Source organism: Schistocerca nitens, chromosome 2 (genome assembly GCF_023898315.1).
Source record: "Schistocerca nitens isolate TAMUIC-IGC-003100 chromosome 2, iqSchNite1.1, whole genome shotgun sequence".
Classification (NCBI taxonomy): Eukaryota; Metazoa; Arthropoda; class Insecta; order Orthoptera; family Acrididae; genus Schistocerca; species Schistocerca nitens.
Genome location: NC_064615.1, coordinates 1,085,099,677 through 1,085,120,446, shown reverse-complemented (window position 1 = coordinate 1,085,120,446; position 20,770 = coordinate 1,085,099,677). Strand labels below are relative to the sequence as shown.

General features: G+C 43.0%; 1 protein-coding gene across 2 annotated transcripts in view; it reads left to right on the top strand.

Annotated features, from left to right (window-relative positions):
* LOC126237480 (uncharacterized) overlaps positions 1 to 18,227 on the top strand; it is a 361,405-nt gene extending 343,178 nt beyond the window's left edge. Inside the window, exons 9-10 of one of the 2 annotated variants that reach the window (XM_049947623.1) lie at positions 10,684 to 10,932; positions 16,665 to 18,227. In XM_049947623.1, the coding sequence (XP_049803580.1) occupies positions 10,684 to 10,932; positions 16,665 to 16,777 (362 nt within the window). In that variant the 3' untranslated portion in view covers positions 16,778 to 18,227. Of the gene's footprint in view, positions 1 to 10,683; positions 10,968 to 16,664 lie in introns of both variants that reach the window. The other variant, XM_049947624.1, reaches the window with a different exon arrangement.
* Positions 18,228 to 20,770: the final 2,543 nt, after the last annotated feature.

Sequence of the window (20,770 nt, the reverse complement as noted above, 5' to 3'; positions counted from 1 at the left end):
GGAGGTGATGTCACGAAGAAGAGCGTTAGGGAACGCCTTCACCAAGACGCATTGTGCTCTCTCCTCCAATCACCTCTGCCAGATAATGCTGACGCGTTGGAATTTGTCGATCGCCAGATTGTACTTTGTATTACACCAGAACCCTCAGTACAACCCCCCCCCCCTCCACACACACACACACACACACACACACACACACACACACACACAGCCGGCCGCGGTGGTCCAGCGGTTCTAGGCGCTCAGTCCGGAACCGCGCGACTGCTACGGTCGCAGGTTCGAATCCTGCATCGGGCATGGATGTGTGTGATGTCCTTAGGTTGGTTAGGTTTAAGTAGTTCTAAGTTCTAGGGGACTGATGACCACAGATGTGCAGATGTCCCATAGTGCTCAGAGCCATTTGAACCACACACACACACACACACACACACACACACACACACACACACATACACATATAGACGGATCGTGCGTGACCACTAGAACGGTGACATAATGAGAATATGTCTAACAGGTCCTAGCGAAGATAAAGTTTGACGTTATCCTAAATAGTGGTACAAAATTAATTTATTGCATATAAAAGCACTGACATGACACAGTCGTTCAACTTACTGTTGCAGTATTTCAGATTCCTACGAAATCGATATGAACGAGTAGAATAGACCGTTTCAGACAATTGTAATCAGGTTTCACTTCAGTGAATTTTATGCTACGTTCCGCTCATCCGTCTCTACAGTAGCAATTAGCATAACTTTTTGTGCCGCTGTTCAAAACAGACTTAGGAACTGTCACGTTCCCTCTACCATAGCTTTTTTCTGATGGACAATAACCATAAAAGAAAATTGGACGTTCATGTGACTGCCAATAAAAGGACGTTGAAATTATTTTGGTACGAACTACTGTTTTCCATTAAACGGTAACATTGACTTGCTGCGCATGAGTCCAGAAGTACACACTTTCCGGAACAAGTAACATAAAATAGAGCGAACAGATTCGCTAGATAAATACACTCCTGGAAATGGAAAAAAGAACACATTGACACCGGTGTGTCAGACCCACCATACTTGCTCCGGACACTGCGAGAGGGCTGTACAAGCAATGATCACACGCACGGCACAGCGGACACATCAGGAACCGCGGTGTTGGCCGTCGAATGGCGCTAGCTGCGCAGCATTTGTGCACCGCCGCCGTCAGTGTCAGCCAGTTTGCCGTGGCATACGGAGCTCCATCGCAGTCTTTAACACTGGTAGCATGCCGCGACAGCGTGGACGTGAACCGTATGTGCAGTTGACGGACTTTGAGCGAGGGCGTATAGTGGGCATGCGGGAGGCCGGGTGGACGTACCGCCGAATTGCTCAACAGTACATCGATGTTGTCGCCAGTGGTCGGCGGAAGGTGCACGTGCCCGTCGACCTGGGACCGGACCGCAGCGACGCACGGATGCACGCCAAGACCGTAGGATCCTACGCAGTGCCGTAGGGGACCGCACCGCCACTTCCCAGCAAATTAGGGACACTGTTGCTCCTGGGGTATCGGCGAGGACCATTCGCAACCGTCTCCATGAAGCTGGGCTACGGTCCCGCACACCGTTAGGCCGTCTTCCGCTCACGCCCCAACATCGTGCAGCCCGCCTCCAGTGGTGTCGCGACAGGCGTGAATGGAGGGACGAATGGAGACGTGTCGTCTTCAGCGATGAGAGTCGCTTCTGCCTTGGTGCCAATGATGGTCGTATGCGTGTTTGGCGCCGTGCAGGTGAGCGCCACAATCAGGACTGCATACGACCGAGGCACACAGGGCCAACACCCGGCATCATGGTGTGGGGAGCGATCTCCTACACTGGCCGTACACCACTGGTGATCGTCGAGGGGACACTGAATAGTGCACGGTACATCCAAACCGTCATCGAACCCATCGTTCTACCATTCCTAGACCGGCAAGGGAACTTGCTGTTCCAACAGGACAATGCACGTCCGCATGTATCCCGTGCCACCCAACGTGCTCTAGAAGGTGTAAGTCAACTACCCTGGCCAGCAAGATCTCCGGATCTGTCCCCCATTGAGCATGTTTGGGACTGGATGAAGCGTCGTCTCACGCGGTCTGCACGTCCAGCACGAACGTTGGTCCAACTGAGGCGCCAGGTGGAAATGGCATGGCAAGCCGTTCCACAGGACTACATCCAGCATCTCTACGATCGTCTCCATGGGAGAATAGCAGCCTGCATTGCTGCGAAAGGTGGATATACACTGTACTAGTGCCGACATTGTGCATGCTCTGTTGCCTGTGTCTATGTGCCTGTGGTTCTGTCAGTGTGATCATGTGATGTATCTGACCCCAGGAATGTGTCAATAAAGTTTCCCCTTCCTGGGACAATGAATTCACGGTGTTCTTATTTCAATTTCCAGGAGTGTAAGTTCAAAAGCAAAGTGATGCTCTGAAGTTGAGAAACGCACAGTACAAAATGACAGAATTTGGATGTCTAGTATGGATGACTATACACCCATCACTGACGTCTATAAATCTACTGTATTTTCCGTTATTTCCGTTCAAATGGCTCCAAGCACTATGGGAATTAACATCTGAGGTCATCAGTCCCCTAGACTTAAACCTGACTAACCTAATGACATGACATACAGCCATGCCCGAGGCAGGATTCGAACCTGCGACCGTAGCAGCAGCACGGTTCCGGTCTGAAGCGCCTAGAACCGCTCGGCCACAGCGGCCGGCGTTATTTCCGTCTTCTAACGTACAAGACAGCTCTGATTCTTGTTTTCCTCAACAAGGTTCAGTGTTATTGTACGACCTTCAGTCGGATATTATTGTACATCAGACTAATGTGTATTAAGACTGTCGCCAATAAATTAATTTTGTTAGCTCGTTACCTATTTCTTATAATTTGCTTTATTGTGTATCATCTCGTCCGTCCTAGCACTGTAATTTTTAAAAAGTAATTTTATGGCCATGATTTCTATGGGGGAAAAATAAACAGTAGGGCAGAAAAGGAAGAGGTTCTTCAGCGAAATACTGAATGGGCAAAGGTTTTGAATCTGCTTAGAAGACGAAATCCACTCTCAGAAGAGAAACGCCTACAATTACTGGAGAATCCGATAACAATAGGCTTTGGATATGCGGTGTTACGAAAATATGATGGAAATTAAATGGACCAATGTACCAACCCGTTCAGGAGTGTTAAAAAGGGAGTTTAAAGTATGATATCAAACGAAAAAGTAGAAGTGGGATATGCACTACGCTATTCCGGTGAAGTAGACCTCAACAAAGAAAGAAGGTCGTAATTTGCAGAGAGTGCAAATCGTGCGAATGTTATTATTAAATCAGTAGAACAAATATAAAATCATATAATCAAATTATTCTTTGATAACATTAAAAATAGTTACCATAGTTATCCAGTAGAAGTAGTGGTCGGTAGCATGATTTCATGGAACAACAAGGGCGCTAGGTTACTGGGAAACTCTGAAAACGTAAACAACTCACGTAAAAATGTAAACAAAACACGTGTTCACCAAATGTCAAGTTTGATCATTGCTATAAGAAATTTGATTATTGACGATGTCAAATGGCACAGATCCACAAGTGAAGGAAATGCAGGACGAAATCAAACCATTCGGAGGACGACCTACTGCATAAAAAAAATAAATGTCGCACTTTTGTTACAGGTAAGCTAGCCAAAAAAACTTGCCACATGTGTGGCGCCCGAACGCCACGCCCGACTGTAATTACTGCACCATCTGTTGCGGCAATCGAATTCCTCCGCACAAAAGCCAAGTATTCCAGTGAAAGTAATTGGACTCCTTTCTTGGGCCGGCCGGGATCCTCCGCAGCGGTAGCGCATAAAGGAGACTGAGGCGACTTGTCGCTTTGCCGCTGACGCGGTCGTGACAGCTTCTAATTCGCACAAAATTGGACGGCATTCCGGCGCTGGGCCGAGCCGCCGTGCGTGCCGACCCGGCGCTGTCTTTTGTTGACTCGACCACGGATTCTGGGAAGATGCGCCATTGCGTCTCCGTTCCCACGGGCGCACAGAGGCCAGATCGTGCGTAGCGAAAAATTAGTCACGTCAGTATCAAATTGATTTCCTTATTCTCGAGAAACAATTTGGCATAACAGTCGCGTAACTTCGCACGTTTAGTGGCAGTGGCTCTGAGCAAAAAAATGGCTCTGAGCACTATGCGACTTAACTTCTGAGGTCATCAGTCGCCTAGAACTTAGAACTACTTAAACCTAACTAACCTAAGGACATCACATACATCCATGCCCGAGGCAGGATTCGAACCTGCGACCGTAGCGGTCGCGCGGTTCCAGACTGTAGCGCCTAGAACCGCTCGGCCACTCCGGTCGGCCGTCACTAATGACCACGGTGTCAACTGCCAGTTAAATCATACCTGCCTTCTTTACTTCTTGGTTATGACTGCCAGAATGAGTGTTGCAGAAGTTTTAGGGAAAGGTAATGGTCATCAGGTCCAGACTACACGGCACTCCTTACCCATGAAGGTTTAGACACTGGCCTTCCGATGGTCGATTGTGTCAAGAATCAGAGACTAGTGGCTGTATTATGGCCACCTCCATGATGATAAAATGTCAATGTCAACAGAGTTTGGATGATAGGTTTCTGTGCTGGGAAGCGACAACATATAGGCCGCCGTCTCCTGCAAAACCACCTCGTCGCTACGGTGTAGAGTGGTATCATACCGTATGAATGCCTCTGCTAACTGAATATTACGTGATACAGAAGATAGCATTGATTGCAGAACATTATGACAGGACAGTAGAACATGCAAGATATTGTTGATAAATTCAGTGCAATAAATCGTCAAAAAGTAGGGTACTGTTTATGACCTTGTCTGGAGAGTACTTACGTGGAACGTAATAAGAGCTTTGTCGCGGGAGAACGGCCCATAGCCGTTTTGAAAGAACACCTAGGCCAGTTAGTTAGATTTCAGTAAGGGAGAAAACAGTCACAGTTCTCCAGTGTGTTACCAAATGTAGAGGAATGCTCTGTTTGGTTTGTAACCAGTGACTCATAAGTAAGGAAATTAAACGGTCATTCAGAATAAAGGCGAAGATTCCTATTACAATGACAAGTATTCACTGCTGTATTAAACTCCAAACTGTTACGAGTAGCTGCGCGGAGTGGTTGCGTGGTTTGAGGCGTCATGTAACGGATTGCGCGGCCCCTCCCGAAGGAGGTTCGAGTCCTCCCTCGGGCGTGGACGTGTGTGTGTTGTTCTTAACGTAAGTTGATTTAAGTTAGTTTAAGTAGTGTCTAAGTCTAGGGACCGATGACCTCAGTAGCTTTGCCCCTTAGGAATTCACACACATTTGAGCAAATGTTACGAGTAAATACTTGCACAAGTAGCAGATGCTGTTCGCTTAAGGCTCACTTAACCCATCCCGTGGCTTGAATCACGTAATACTCCGCAGATACGTGTCACAGAACACGAATAGTGTGCTTTATTACATACACACCATTACTTTAAAATTGCTGGTAATAAAAATTTGTAACAGACATCGCGCAGTTGGATGCGGTTAGCGTCGAATCTTCTTCGCATCCGAGGATCCCTAACTTTTTCACCATGGAAGGAAACCTTATTGTCTGATGACTACCGAAAGCCAAAGAACTGCAGAGTTCCCTGGTAATGGAAATTCCCTCTAGTTGTATGTGAGAACGTAGACTTTCTCGCGTTTCCAGTATGGTGGTAGCGTTAATAAGATACCGCGGCGTTTCGACCAGTGTCTAAAACATCTTCATCTGGCGTAGTGTCGATTTTTTTTTTAGAACATTTCATTCTCTCCCCTGACGGTCAAGAGCGTACTTTGCTCTTTTTAGAGAATTGAGTGCAAACATTTTATTCAGTATTTCTTTTATATATCTTGTTCTACTGCAGTTAACGCGGGATTCCACACCGGACTAAGTTGGTAACATTCGTCGCTGCTGACGAGGTTCTCGTGCGTCTTTATTTCTACAGATTCCTTTACAATGCTGTACCAATAACCGGTTGCTCGGCATATTAACTTGCTGTTCACAAAATCGAAAGTGTGATCGTCGTTTATGTTATGCTCTGCTGCTGATCATTTCTCTGTATGTCCAAGTCGTACTCAGCTGATGAGTTCCTCGTAGCGTTTCGAGATGCGGCGCTGCCTTTGCCCGATGTAATGGCGATCTCATTCACAAGGAATGCTGTATATCTCTGGTAGGTTAAGTTTTAATGGGTGTCTCGACGGCCGAGGAAGTCTTTCGTGTCAGGCGATGGTCGGAAGACGGTTTTCATGTTGTCTTTTCCAAGCAGCCTCGCAATTCTGTTTGACAGCGTCCCCAAGCAAGGAAGGAAAGCGAGTCTCTTGTCTCCATCCGCCTCTTCCTACTTCGTTGAGTTTTTCACTTTTCTTTAGTGCCTGCGATCCTCATAGGCTACTGTTTCACTAGGGGTCTTCGTAATTGCCACTGTTTCTTGGAGACAACTGCTTGAATAATTTTATGTATTTTTTTTTTAGTGTGCTGTAAAAGTTACATCAGGACAATGACTTTCGTTCGAAAGCATTATAAGAAGCCTGGTTTATTCGAAAAGTCGTATAAGGCTGGAATATTGGCAGTTTGTGCAGTATCATGGCAACAACGGTGATAATAAGATGTTATTCGTCCAGCGATTTTCCCTGGCTTAATCAGCTAACGGCCATTGTCCACCGTCGACGACTTCATCATCATGGCCATTGAACAAGGCTCCCTACCGTCGGCCAGAACGCATCAATACACGGGAAAAATTTATTCGCCATGCTCGCCAATTACCCCCTCTGTATCTGGGAGCCCTCTGTTCGGAGCCTCATCTCAGATGCGGAATTCAGAATGTGCGGCCCATTAGCCTGTCACCGTTCGCACGTCGGGACCAGAACCAGTTATTACGCACAGTGGTACGACAGCGCCCGGGGTGTAGGCGCACCAATCGGGACTCGCCAAACTGTGGAGACCGATTACGTTGCTCGCTTCCTTTTTTTCCATTTTGCGTCTGCCGTTCGCTGCAAGATTAATCCGCGTAGCCGCTTCGCAAGCGCAATAAAAGGAGAGCGCAATTTATTGCTTCTCCGGCACACAATAGCTCTCGAATCGGCCGATCGTTAAATACCGACTGTCTTATGTTTTTCTTCCCTTTTGTGTAGACGACCGTAACAGCCCTAATTCCGCTTCGTTATTAATTGTCACGATAGGCAAGACTCTACTGTACTGGTGAATTCTAGTGTCACGTTTCTGCAGCTAAAGAGTAATTTGCTGTTGAAGATATCAAAGAAATACGTTATTAGCGGGCAGAGCTACGACACAGACACGTAACACACTTGTGTGTACCATTACTCTGTTGCCTGCTGCAGGCGGCACCTTTTGAAGATCGCGTGCTGTTGCTGAGGCGGCGCACGTGTCACACACTGCAAATGGAGACCTCCCGCAGTGGTAACTGCTGGTAACCAGAAACCCAATCGATTGCGGGTGGTCGCTGCGGGTGTGGGTGTACTCATCGTGGTTCCCAGTCAGCGCTCTTGTTGTAGAGAAAGTTGTTTTTGTAGAAGCAGCTATATCTCAAGCTGATTACGAACGAGTGAAATATCTTCAGACTCTCACACAAACAGTTCGCATACAGCAGTGTTTGTGACCGCTGGCGGGGAATGTTGCGCTGTGCTCTTTGCACGCCCTGTCCAGCTAAATGCTCGCCAAGTCTTCATTTTTGTCTTGCATTGATAAATACGCATACGTTAAAGAATAATAACATGTGTGTGGCCCAATAGATGATTAACGGCGACAGCTATGGGAATTGCATTAGCCCAGAAATATAATAACGGAATCCTGCGTAAACAGATACCCAGTTTCTGCGACTAGACCAAAAACAACATGCAGCAGAAACAGTACAAAGGTATGCTAACGACTCCTCACGCCTGCAACGAAGATGTCACCAAAGCGCATCTGGCAGCATTACTGACGTGTGCGGACTCTGCAAAAGTTCTCTTCAGAATTTTCTAATAAAAAGTCGACAACTGTATTTGTCAGCTGGCCGGGTGCTGACTCGGATGAACCGATCTGGAGCGGACTGTCCCACTCTGGAACCTCTTTGTGAGTCGCATCACTGACATACATGACTGTCGCTTCATTGTATGTTGTTTTGCCTTTGTTACAAATCATGATTTCATGTGCTACAATCAATGACAATACTTTTCTCATTACCACGTACTAATCGAAAAGTGCCCTCAGAAACTTTTCGAATTCTACAGTTTTTTCTTTGCGGATGGCTTATTTCCAGTAGTCTGTTGTAATATCAAGGGAGAATTAATATAATAAGATGCAAAATTTAAAAGAATGTGTATTATCTTGATCATCACCATGTAATGGCAGCTCAACGTCAAATGAATATGCCATATCGAAACTATCATTTTCGGCACTCCCTGTCAACTTGTTAGCGGATCTGTTTATTTTATTTAAAACATTTTGCAACCCAAGACCTCTATAATACTTTCAGACTTGCACTAAAATAGTGTTATGTTTTTTGTGACTGATGACAACATTATTACTTTGTGTATTCTTTGCACTTATTAAAGTCTAGATGCCCTATTCGCGTACTTAAGTGTTTACGAAGTGTGTGTAATGCAAACACGGTAGAATCCGGAGCCTGTGACAACTGGAGGTATTTCTATATTTATATTTTTGTTCATATTAGCAATCAAAGACCTCCACAACATTCGAGCCATGTACTAAAACAGTATTTCGTTTTTGTCTTCTGGAAGTGGACAGTTATTCCAAAGTCGTACACGTAACACATACTTATATTAATCCACATATTCCTAATGATTCGGTTTTAATACTCTCAAAAACTTGTTGGAAATTTTAAAAATTGTGATTAGTAATAGTAAACATGGAGTTTCAATAGATATTGTTTACAGTCATGGTAAAACCCATCCTGAAATGTTCGCACTTGAAGTAGAAGTGTTCGCACTTGAAGTAGAAGAAGAAGAAGTTAATCAACTTTTATTTGGGTGATAACGAAATTATCATCGAATGACGCGCTACCTCAAAGGTTGGTCACAGCCACCCTTGTCATACCTAAGTATGCTAGAGTCGATGATTTAAGATCGTCAGAATTAAATATGTCACGTGCCAACCTTAAATGCCCCTAGAATTGAATTAGCTGTTGCAACAGGGACAAAAATTATCATCTTGTGTTCTTTTCGTTGGTTACTGTAAACCAATCTCCTGTCCGGCACTAGCCAGCATGACGTATAGCCAAAGGATGTACTCTGTCCGAGAAAAAGTATCCAGACACCGGTATATAACTCGCAACTGACGGGTAGATGTCATGAGAGGCAGACCTATCAGTATAAAAGATAGTGGAGAGTATTGCGTTGTCAGTAGAGAAGCAGTAATAGCACACTACATCCGACAGGAAAACTCAGTGACTTGAAACGTGGATTAATTTTCGGACGTCACATCAGTAACAAGCCCATCACGGACATAGCAATGTTTGTGAAGCTGCCTAAGTCAACTGCTGGTGATGTGACTGTGAAGTGGTTTAGCTGCGGTTATATCTTCCTGTTTCCAAGACGAGACAGATGCGATGGAACAGCCACAGCTGAACGGCACCAGGCACACCTTATGCACTGATGGACAGGGACCGTTATGCATTGCGGACGATGGCTGTACACATTTACATGAAATCGGTGGAAGAATCACTCCAAAGTGCTATCAGCAGCAGGTTGCACAATCCGTGTAGGGATAGTAGCAAGCGGACAGTAGATGACTGGAAAGAAGTAATCTGGAGTGATGAATCACTCTACACCCTGTGGCAGTCTGATGGAAGAGTTTTGAAATGTTGAACTCCTGGAGTTCGTAACAGTTTTCATATGTCGTGTCAGCAGTGAAGTATGGATGGGATTAGGTATGTGGGTATTTCTCGTGTTTAGTGTGTGTGTGTGAAATCTGATGGGACTTAACTGCTAAGGTCATCAGTCCCTAAGCTTACACACTACTTAACCTAAATTATCCTAAGGACAAACACACACACCCATTCCCGAGGGAGGACTCGAACCTCCGCCGGGACCAGCCGCACAGTCCATGACTGCAGCGCCTTAGACCGCTCGCCTAATCCCGCGCGGCTCGTGGTTAGCGTGTGGTCTCCATATTGCGGTTATGAGAAGGCTAAATACGGAGGGGTATGGACACATTTTGCAGCATATGTACTGCATACAGTAGCGGAATAGTTAGGAGACGACATTGTATCGGCATGAAAGTGTAACCTGTCCTAAAGTAGCATAATGTTTTGTGGACAGTAACATTTCTGAAATGGGATGACCTGCAAAAGTCCCGACCTGAAATCAATGGAACATCTTCGCTCAAGACCCTGTGCCCAACATCACTACCTTCTTTGGTTTCGGGTCTTGAGAAAAAATGGGCTGCTATTCCTCCACAGACATTCACACACCTCACTCATACTGTCCCCAGCAAAGCCATCATACAGGCGAAGGATGGACACACTCCATATTAATGTCTAATAACAGATGTCTGGATACTTTTGATGAGACACAGGTTTACCATTACTCGGTTTAACAGCTGTTAAAGAACCTAACCATTCTAGAGTGAGAAGCTATTAGGCAGCTGCTGTGAACTCGTACTTACAAGGTGGTGTTCTCTTGTTGCAGATGACCCGTACTACTGCGGGCTGCGCGCACGTGTGCCCAAATTCGTGACGTCACGCGTGCCGCCGCCCAAGGAGGCGGCGCCGCCGCCCCCGCCGTCGGTGGTGGGCCGCTTCGCCGCCTTCCCGCCGCAGGCGCACGTGCAGGCGCAGCAGGCCATCTACCACCAGCACCACCACAACCACCACCCGCACCACGGCCACCACCCGCCGCCCACCATGTGGCACGCGCGCTCCTTCGACAGCGGCATGGGTGTGTATGCACTCGTCAAAGCCGCTGCCGCTACGGTAACACGCATGCCTCTCTCTGTCTCTCTCGCTCTCCTTCTGAGCTCCTACTAACTCGCGACAAAGCACCCAAGACCCGGGGGGGGGGACAAACTATACTTTACTTTTGCCCCACCACTCTTCTGACTGGTCTGGTGCGACCCGCAACGAATTCCTCTCCTGTGCCAACCTCTTCATCTCAGAGTAGCATTTACAACCAACGTCTTCATTTGATCTACAGAGGGGTCCAAAAAAATGTATCAACTATTTAAAAGTCCATAACTGGCAAACTAATTGACGGAGTTGTCTCACCTTTGGTAGTTTAATAGTTTGTAGTTCCGGCTATCGCCACACAAGCGTTGTTTTGTTTTGTCAGATGACAGTCGCCAGATAGTCAGTGTTTTGTTCTTAGTTGCACCTAGTTACTCGGGTAAACATGACTGGCGCAAAGCTTACGTTCGATGAAAGGAAGACAGTTTTGAAGTGGTATTTTAAGTACGAAAGCATTAATGAGGTGCAACGGCAATGGCGAAATGAGTATCAAACGATTGCTACACTCAATGAACGAGGACGACCCAGATCGTAGAATGGAGTACAGATGACTGTGTGGTCTGATGAGGCACAGTTCAAACTCAGTGGTACAGTAAATCGCCACAACTGCATCTACTGGGCCGAAAATCCGAACGTCCATGTAGACAAAGCCGTGAATTTGCCAGGATTAGATGTGTGGTGTGGGTTGTCTTACCGGGGCTTGATTGGGCCATTCTTCATTGACGACACAGTTACCGGTGAGGTGTACCTTCAGAAGCTTCAGACATCCATTTTACCTGCCATCCGAGACTTGTATGGAGACGGAAGAGTTTACTTTCAACAAGATGATGCCCCAGCCCACTACCAAAATCGTGTTAGGGCGTATCTCGACGAAAATCCACCAGGAAGATGGATAGGCCGTAGAGGTGCTGTGGAGTATCTACCACGTTCCCCGGACCTAATTCTTCTGGAATCTTACCTGTGGGGAACACTAAAGGACGTCGTTTATCGACAAAAGCCACGCACATTGGATGAACTTCGAGAATCCATCGTACATTCATGTGCAAATATCCAGCTGAACAAGTTGCAGTCAGTAGTTCGTGCTGCAGTTCGGCGGCATCGTTTGTGTGTGGATGTTAATGGTGACCATTTCGAACACCTACAGTGATATCTTTAAGTTGGACTTTAAGCTACACTTTCACCAAAAATGAGACAACTCCGTCAATCAGTTTGCAAGTTATGGACTTTTAAACTGTGGATACAATTTTTTGGACCCCTCTGTATATATTAGAATCTCTCCTCTTCCCCTACAGTCTTTACCTTTACAGCTCCCTCTAGTACCAGGAAAGTTATTCCTTGATAACACGTGTGCTTTCATTCAGACCCTTCTTCCTGTCAGCTCCATATATTTCTTTCCTCGCCGATTCTCTGGAGAACCTACTCATTTCTTATCTTATCAGTCCACCTAATTTAGAGCATCCTTCTATACTGCAACGGCTCACACACTCCAAGCCTCCTCTTTTCTACTTTTCCCACAATCCATGATTCACTTCAATACAATGCTCTAATCCGAACGAACATTCTCCGAAGTTAATAGCGATGTTTGACAATATCAGTCATCTACTGGCCAAGAACGAGTTCTTTGCCCCTGCTAATTTACTTTTTATTTCCTTGCTTCATCCATTATACATTATTTTACTTCCTAGCTAGTAGAATTCATTTGTTTCATCTTCTTCTCGATCTCTAATTTTGGTGTTTATCGTTAATCTCATTTCTGCTACTTCTCGTTGCTTTCGTCTTTCGATTTATTCTCAGTGCACATCTTTAGACTGTTCGTTCCGTTCAACAGGTTCTGCAATTCCTCCCAAGTCTCATTAACAGTAACAATGCCATCATTGAATCTGCGCGTTGATATCGTTCAATCCTGGATTTTAATGCCACTCCCAAACCTGTCTATTATTTCCGTCATCGCTGTTTGACGTACACAGTGAACAGTAGCGGCGACATACGGTACTCTCTATATAACCGATCACTTCTTTTCTGGGCTTTTATTCATTATCTATCCCTCCTTGACTCTTGTAAATATTGTATATTGCCTGTTTATACCTATAGCTTACATTTATTTCCTAAGAAATTCGAACACCTTGCACCGTTTTACATTGTCGAACTCCTGTCTCTTTTTTTTTAATGAATGACAAACTGCAGCAAAAAACGTTGAAAGCAATGAATAGATTAAAAATTTTCATGGTAGCAGAGGTGAGGTGGCACTCCCTGTAGTTCGTGGTCCCGTTTCGTGGGTCCCACTGGAATGGAAAGCCATGGCCTAACCGAAGAGTCACGACGCTGGTTTCTTCAAGCGAATGGGGATTTCAGTCATTGCACAGATCAAATAATACCGTGTTGGGGTCAGGAAAGTACTGAAGGTAACGCTGTTTACCTACATAAGACTCAATGGGCGTGTTAAATATGGGACACTGATAATTTTAACGCAATCAGCTGTTGTATAACCAACGTGCTGTGTTCATTAATGACAACTATAGATGGGTTCAGAAGAATTGCGGACGGGGCAGAAAATAACATTGCTCATTCCGTACACAGCCGTAACGAAAGGAAAATCACTAACCAGTTGTTAATAAGTGACGTGGACTAATGAGAAGGAATTTATCATAAAGGCAATCTGTAACCAAATAATTATACGGATGGTACGTTTATTCTTTAGTTAAGTTCCGAAATATAAACTGTTTTTTGCTGAGAATTGAGTATACTAAGACACATTTTCCGACACAATTACTAACACTGATAATTTACATAACTACTTCTTCAAATTTTGTAAAATACTTATTTCAGTATCTGCACCTCTATCAAAATTTAAAATATGTTCTGTGTATATGTATGTTCTTACTTTAATTTTCAGTTCTACTCCAGATTTTCTTCTGATAAAGGGAATCTGATTTACGAGTGAACAGTAAGAAAGTCACATACATAATTCGTCCTCAATACACTTGCTTACTTGTGTGTCACATTTCAAATATCTGTTCTGGTAAATGGTTCTTTACGCACGTCTGTGTTGCATATGTTCAATCTATGGTTACTGGGGTTTCCATTTGTGTGATCTCTCTTTTTATCTACTCCTTTTCCTACCATTAACTCAAAGGTTTGTGTTTCTTCTGTGGGTCACTTTGTGTCTAACATTCACGCACTGACTGTCTACTAATTCGGCAGCGGCAAAATAAAATATGACTATGTGTAAGAAATTTAAATTACTTTTTTGGGTGGAGCAGGAGACAGTAAAGAAAATAATATGCATGGAGAAGGTATACCATAGAGGTACATGCATGTTAAGACTGCAAGGTATCAGTCTACTAAACTGTACAAAATATGTCTCCTTCAGGGATGAGAATTCAAAATTATCCGAGTATTGAACTGAGCAGTCTGCGCAGTGCAGCAGAAATCAGCAAATACACCGGAACATATAAGCTGGATCTCATACAGCGTGAAACAAAACCGGGAACGAAGACGTAGCTAGTAACAAAACTACCACTGAATAATCATTAATCACTATTATAAAATGGCACGACAAAGGTCTCTAAATGTTGTGGAAAGGTGTTACTAGGTCTCGACAAAATATTTTCATTTCACATTCATTCTACGCTATTCCATAACATCCGATCCGTTTCATTTACCTGTACATTATGTTTTATTCAGATGGAAATGTTGAAAATCCTTCACGTGGCTGTAACTTAACATCCAACTACAGTTACAAATTTTTCCTTTCGGTGTGTCTCTATATATTTGCAGTTCTTTTTTTAATTCGTAACAACTTTCTTAAACTGCATGTTCTTTTTATTTGCTATAATCTGTCATTCATTTCCAAAAAGACATTTGCAGTTTCTTAATCGTCTTGTTTAACTGTTCCTCTCCGTCCTGTTTATTTTGTTTCTCCACCACCTCTCTGGCGAACAAACACCGCAGTAAACAAATATCATAGTTGGTACTGGTTAATATAAAGCTATACCTGAATGCCAACCCGTAAATGTTGCAATGAAAGACAAATAGGCAGTATCCTCTCTTTATAAAACAGCTTGTTAAAAAAAAAGTACCTTTTTAATGTGTCCAGTCATGTGAATCTGCCCAAGTAATAAGGAATTGCTTTTCATGCCTCCCGCGAGTAAGAAAAATGTGACTAAGAATGAAACGAGGTGCTGAGAACCATAAGGGCCTGAAGCACACCGTTATCGGTTTTGCGATTGTAGCATGTATGCATGCTCCTGACATCTGTTTATCTTACGGTGAATCAGTGTTACTCTGTTGTACCGCTATACTGGTATATATGTGTATTTGTGAAAAGCTATCTCACTTATTTCTCAGATATTCACTTCCATATGGGTCCAAAGCATAAATTTTCATTGCTGTAGGAACTCTCACTGGCTACACTGAAGCCCATTTCTTCATAAAAGCAGGAAACACTTGAAGGAATGCGATTACCACTGCGTCATGTTCCATGGTTTCAGCATTCATGTCTGTAAAATGGACGCTGAGGATTTGGAAACCTTTACGAATATTACCGACCTCACAACCAAACCAAAAGATGAGATTTTTGGTGACAATGCACGTTCCAGAAATTTTGTAACGATGAAGTTTTGAACAGGTTGCCATGAATTGCTGTTTAAAGTAACATATTCTTTATTGGAGTCGTGTGAAGTCACAATTTTCTTCACGCCACGTTGCCCACAGTTTCTATATAGCTTGCAAAATCTAGTGCCCAAATACGTAGGTGGAAGGCAAATATCAACCTTGAAACATGAAGACTTAACAAAACTACTAAATTGAATTTAAAACTCACGGACTTAACAAAACTACTGGATGTCATGCCTGAGGTGAACAGCCAGTTTTATCTGAACCTCAATCCGGAGAATGTTGTTAATGAAAATGGTGATAAGGAGAACCATGAAGTGCTGGGAGAGGTCACAATTGGGTGTGTAATGTGTTTAGTATCTGTTCTTTATGTTCTGATTCTAGTTTCACGTAAATTACAAACCATACGACAGTGAAAATGAGATTGATGCTAGATTATTTATGAAAATTTTGTTTGTTAACATTAATAATAGTAATCCTAAACATTAATTAAAATTTCGTAACATAAAGTGGGTATATTATTTTTTATAGGAGATACAGGGTGTTGTGACTTGGTTAAATAACAAGTTAAATCTATGAGAGTGGTGGTTTGCCTATAAATTTGATTTTCACAAACATCTATTTTTCTCGAAACTCCGTGTTTGTGCCTTGGACCCTTATGGCTCTCAACATCTGACATGTGTTTAACTAATAGCTGATACCTTTTTACGAAATCACTACGGAATAGAAGTATTCTTAACTAGAACAATATAAAAATACTTAGATTTTTCTACGGAAGGTGTGAGGTGCAACTGTTAGACGAAGATAACTGAATACTAAGAACAATATGAGTTTTGAGAAGCTCAGTTGTAATGAATGCACAAGAAATGTCGAAGCTCAGTACGAAAAACAGTGGAACGAGGTAGAGGGAAATTTTACCGTAGGCAAATTACGTATTAGTTCAGAATGATAAGGAGAGAATAGGAGGGGATGAAACACTGTACTCATTTGCTGTGTAATGTGACTGCCTCTTCCTGCAGCTGTGCTATAACGCTGCTCGTGTTTCTGTTGCAGACTCTGAGGCGCTAGAATCGCCTTACAACCACATATACGGCCGCCTGCCTATCCCGACGAGAGCCTACATCCCACCGACGCCGAGAGCCATGTTCGTCGGCGACTGGGACTGAAGGACCCTCCCACAAGGAAAACACCGCCGCGAGCGAGCGCTGCTCGTCTGAATAGGCGCCCCTGCATTTCTTGTTCTCACTTTGTTGCGTCTGTCATCACTCTTCGTTACCAGGCTGTCGCCACTAACGCGGCCGTCGACTGACTGTTATATCCTGATTGAAGCCGGAAACTTGTCCGGTGCGCGGAGGGGCCATGTGGTTTTCTTGTGCGTGAATTCTGAGTGTGTCAAAGACTGCTTTCAAGAGAGAGAGAGACAAGTGTCTCCTCGCTTCGGAACCGACGGCTGAGCGGGTTTCGTTGCTGTTGCGCATGAGCAGTTAACACTCCCCCGCTTTACCGCCTGTTCCCACACGACCCATACATTCCGACGGAGCTACGTCGCCGAATGGAGTGCCTTGTTGTTGCGAATCGAAGGATGTGTAATTATTATTTAAAAGTTGTGTATGGCTCGCGAGACCACTATAAAAAAAGAGTATGATAAGTGGTGTTTTGTTCTTCAGGCGTTGATATTAGCTAGAGGTGACACAGTTATGTACACGTTATGACTATGATCAGTTTGTTTTTAATTCTCTCGTACTTCAGCGTAATAATTTTGTATCTTATTTCCTATTTATAATGATATTAATTGCGAAATACTCAACCAGTAAGTCTTTTGAGCAAAATACTATACGAATCGTTCTGCATTTTGTCCAGAACAAATGTGGAGACGTCGATTCGCTGGTACAATGGAAAAACTTATGTACTCTGGTTTCTTTTGTTCGAAAAGAAACACTATGTAGCAATTATATTGTATTGTTCTGAACGGAACCATCTGTTTCAGAATGTGTAATATTTCTAAATACTAAATTTATTTTTAATAATAGGCCCCTTTGTGCAATAACCACAATGTTTTTGCTTAGTTTTCGGTATGTTTTGTAGTGTTTATCCTTTGTAAATACCGTACCCCGTATGAAAGGTTTGACTGTGAATGAGATTTGCCATTTTTTGAGTGTCTGTGTGTAAATTTGTCCCCTTTTATGATTGATTTGTTTGTTTTCATCTTTTGCGTTGCTTGCGGGGGTGCGCTTGTCTCGATGTAAACATGCTGTGTAGCGAACGAAGACAATCAATGGGTTTGCTTTTCTAATTTGTAAAAAAGAAATGTGCTTTTCTGGAAGGTGAACAGAGATTTGTCCGATGCGATGAAATGCCTTGGACGAATTTCGAGAGCAAAATCAAGTGGCAGTGTTCAGATACAGGCTAGCAGAAGTGTTTGGAGGATGAGAGCAGGTTTCTGAACGCGTGTGACCGCATGCGAGCGAAACGTTCCGATGTGCCTTACGGCGCGCCTCGCCTAAGTAAACTGCGAAAGTGAAGAGCATGACTGAGTAATGTGTACGTCTTAATGTGTTCCTTCTGTATTTTATCAAAATTTTGTAAGAGCATGCAATAAAATGGTGATGGAATTAATACAGTTGTCTCTGTGTTTTTATTTCCTCAACCACTAAGCTTTACCCACAACCTCTTCCCTGTCTGTATTTTCGCCACACAGCGTATTCTCGCAAGGCATTTATTGCTATCCATAGTTGTCAAATATTCGCACATCCTTTATAGAAAGCAGAGAACAAAATAAAAAAGTTGTGGGAGACAGAAGGTGCTTTCTTCACATACATGATATTATTGTCACACTCCAGTTGATGTTTCTCAAGAACAAACCTCATTCTGTCGAACTACCGCTGCTCAGTGGTCACTGTTTCTGATGCACAAATATCTAATGAATGGGAGACATACCCGGTCATGGCAAATACTTTGCTGTAATAAACACACCAAACAATAGGTTTAATTAACAACGGAACAGTTTGTTTCAGAGGAACGATGCAGATTGATATGAAGTTTCTGGCAACACTTGTGTTAATTTTAATTTTAAAAATCTAGTTTTTCAAGGAAAGTAAATAAAATCAATATTAAAAACAGAAAATAAAAATTTACGTGACAACCTAAAACGAGCTGAAGTCTAGAATCAGTAGTGTGTTATGATAGCTATTTGAGAATAATGAACTTACATATTACATTCTGCATTCGAAGCTGAAACAATTAAGTCAAATACGTACACAGAGAAGTGAAAACTAATATGTAGCTACAAAATTGATAAACCTTCTAATTAAATTAAACAAAATAAAATTAACTTTGTTCTAGAGCAGTCTTGGTTATCTCTGAATAAATTTTCACTTGAAAAAATAAGTCGAAATAATAGAATTATAGGATCACAATTTTATCTTGGAAATCAGACTGCTTTAGAATCGAATAAGTTGTCTTCAAAGATTTCTGTGTTCCCCTTTTATGTAGTAACTTAAGTCCATAAACAGGACGATAATGCATATTAATTCAAAAATTACATGTCACTTATATTGTACTCGAGAGATAATGCTTAGGTTTTTAGTTACCACTGATTATTACATTCACAACTGCCTGATGATAAAAGTCAAATTTATGTTTTTGGCCATAGGGAAATTTGAGCTGTGAGCTTGAACACAGAACATTAGACAATACGATACCAGAATAGATTCTTCACGGTGCCCCACCAAATGAATAAAGTAAACTCAAAACCAGCAGCCTGTAGTATTTTCAACAAAATCATAGTGAACTGTTTCCACTTCACAAAATTATGTCTTCAACTATTTGTAGACATCTATATAATTTATTCAGATAACACATAGCTGGTATTTGGCTGGGTTTCACATATAAAGAGGTATGAGAGAATGTTTTCTTAAGCTTTACCGACTGTGTCTTTAGTTTTAAGTTATATATTCAAGGCTTTTATGCTTATTATGTCCATACTGGAGTGTTGTCATAGTGAATTTTTTGTCTCCTTCACAATTAAAAGCAAACGAACTTCGCAATTCGTACTGCATGAATATAACCTCAATGAAAATGAAAATATGCTAAGCTACAGCTGACTGTAGTTGCAAGAAAACAAAATTTTTATTTTATTTTATTTATTTATTTAGTTTTGTAGCTCCAGAAAGACAGTGTCCAAGAAGGTGACGCCGAATTGAAATACATCGTCGAAATCTTCCGCATTAAACTGAAATTGGTCTGTCATCTCTTGGGGGTCACCCATTTCCCAGACGTCTAAGTAGCACCACGTGTGAGATACCTAAACTGTCTTCCCCTGTCAAGAAATTTGAATCAGGAGTTAGTTCGTAACAGTTCTGCTATAAAGGGAAATTGCAATTTTTTCAAAAGTCTTCCTTACATAAAATGGAGCAATATAACTGATACTATGAGGAACATGATGGAGTCTTCAACTCAAGACATGCAGAAATATTGGAACGAGCATTACCAAAACGAACAAGAAACGTGCCATTAATGGAAACACTACCAGGCATATTTAGACTTTCAACTTGCCTTTATGATACAGGGTGGGAAAATGTATCTTGACTAGAAAATACACTAGAAGGCAAAAGAAAAAAAAAGAAAAAGAAAAGAAAGGGCGCAGCATGAAGGAATAATTGTCCGAATGGGAAGGAAATCGGTAGATGTGATGTACATAAACAAACAAACAAATGATTACAGCTTCAGAAAAATTGGGTGGTTTATTCAGGGGAAAGAGCTTCTCAAATTGAGCAATTTAATGATGAGTTGATCAACCTCTGGCCATTATGAAAGAAGTTTTTCGGTTTGGCAGATTGATAGTTCTGTCCAATTGGCGCGTTAGATCGTCAAAATCACGAGCTAGTTGAAAGACCCTCCCCATAAAGCTGCAAACGTTCTCAGTTGGGGACAAATCCGGGCTTCCTTGCTGGCCAAGATGGGGTTTGCCAAGCTTGAAGACAAACAGTAGAGACTTTGGTGGTGTGCGGACGGGCTTTGTATTCCTGCGAACTAAGCTCAGGACTGCTTGCCATGAAGGACAACAACACGGGGCGTAGAGTATCGTGTGTACTGGAAGGATGCCGCGAATGACAACCAAACGCACAGTGATACGTCGACGAAACTCTACGCCCCGTTTC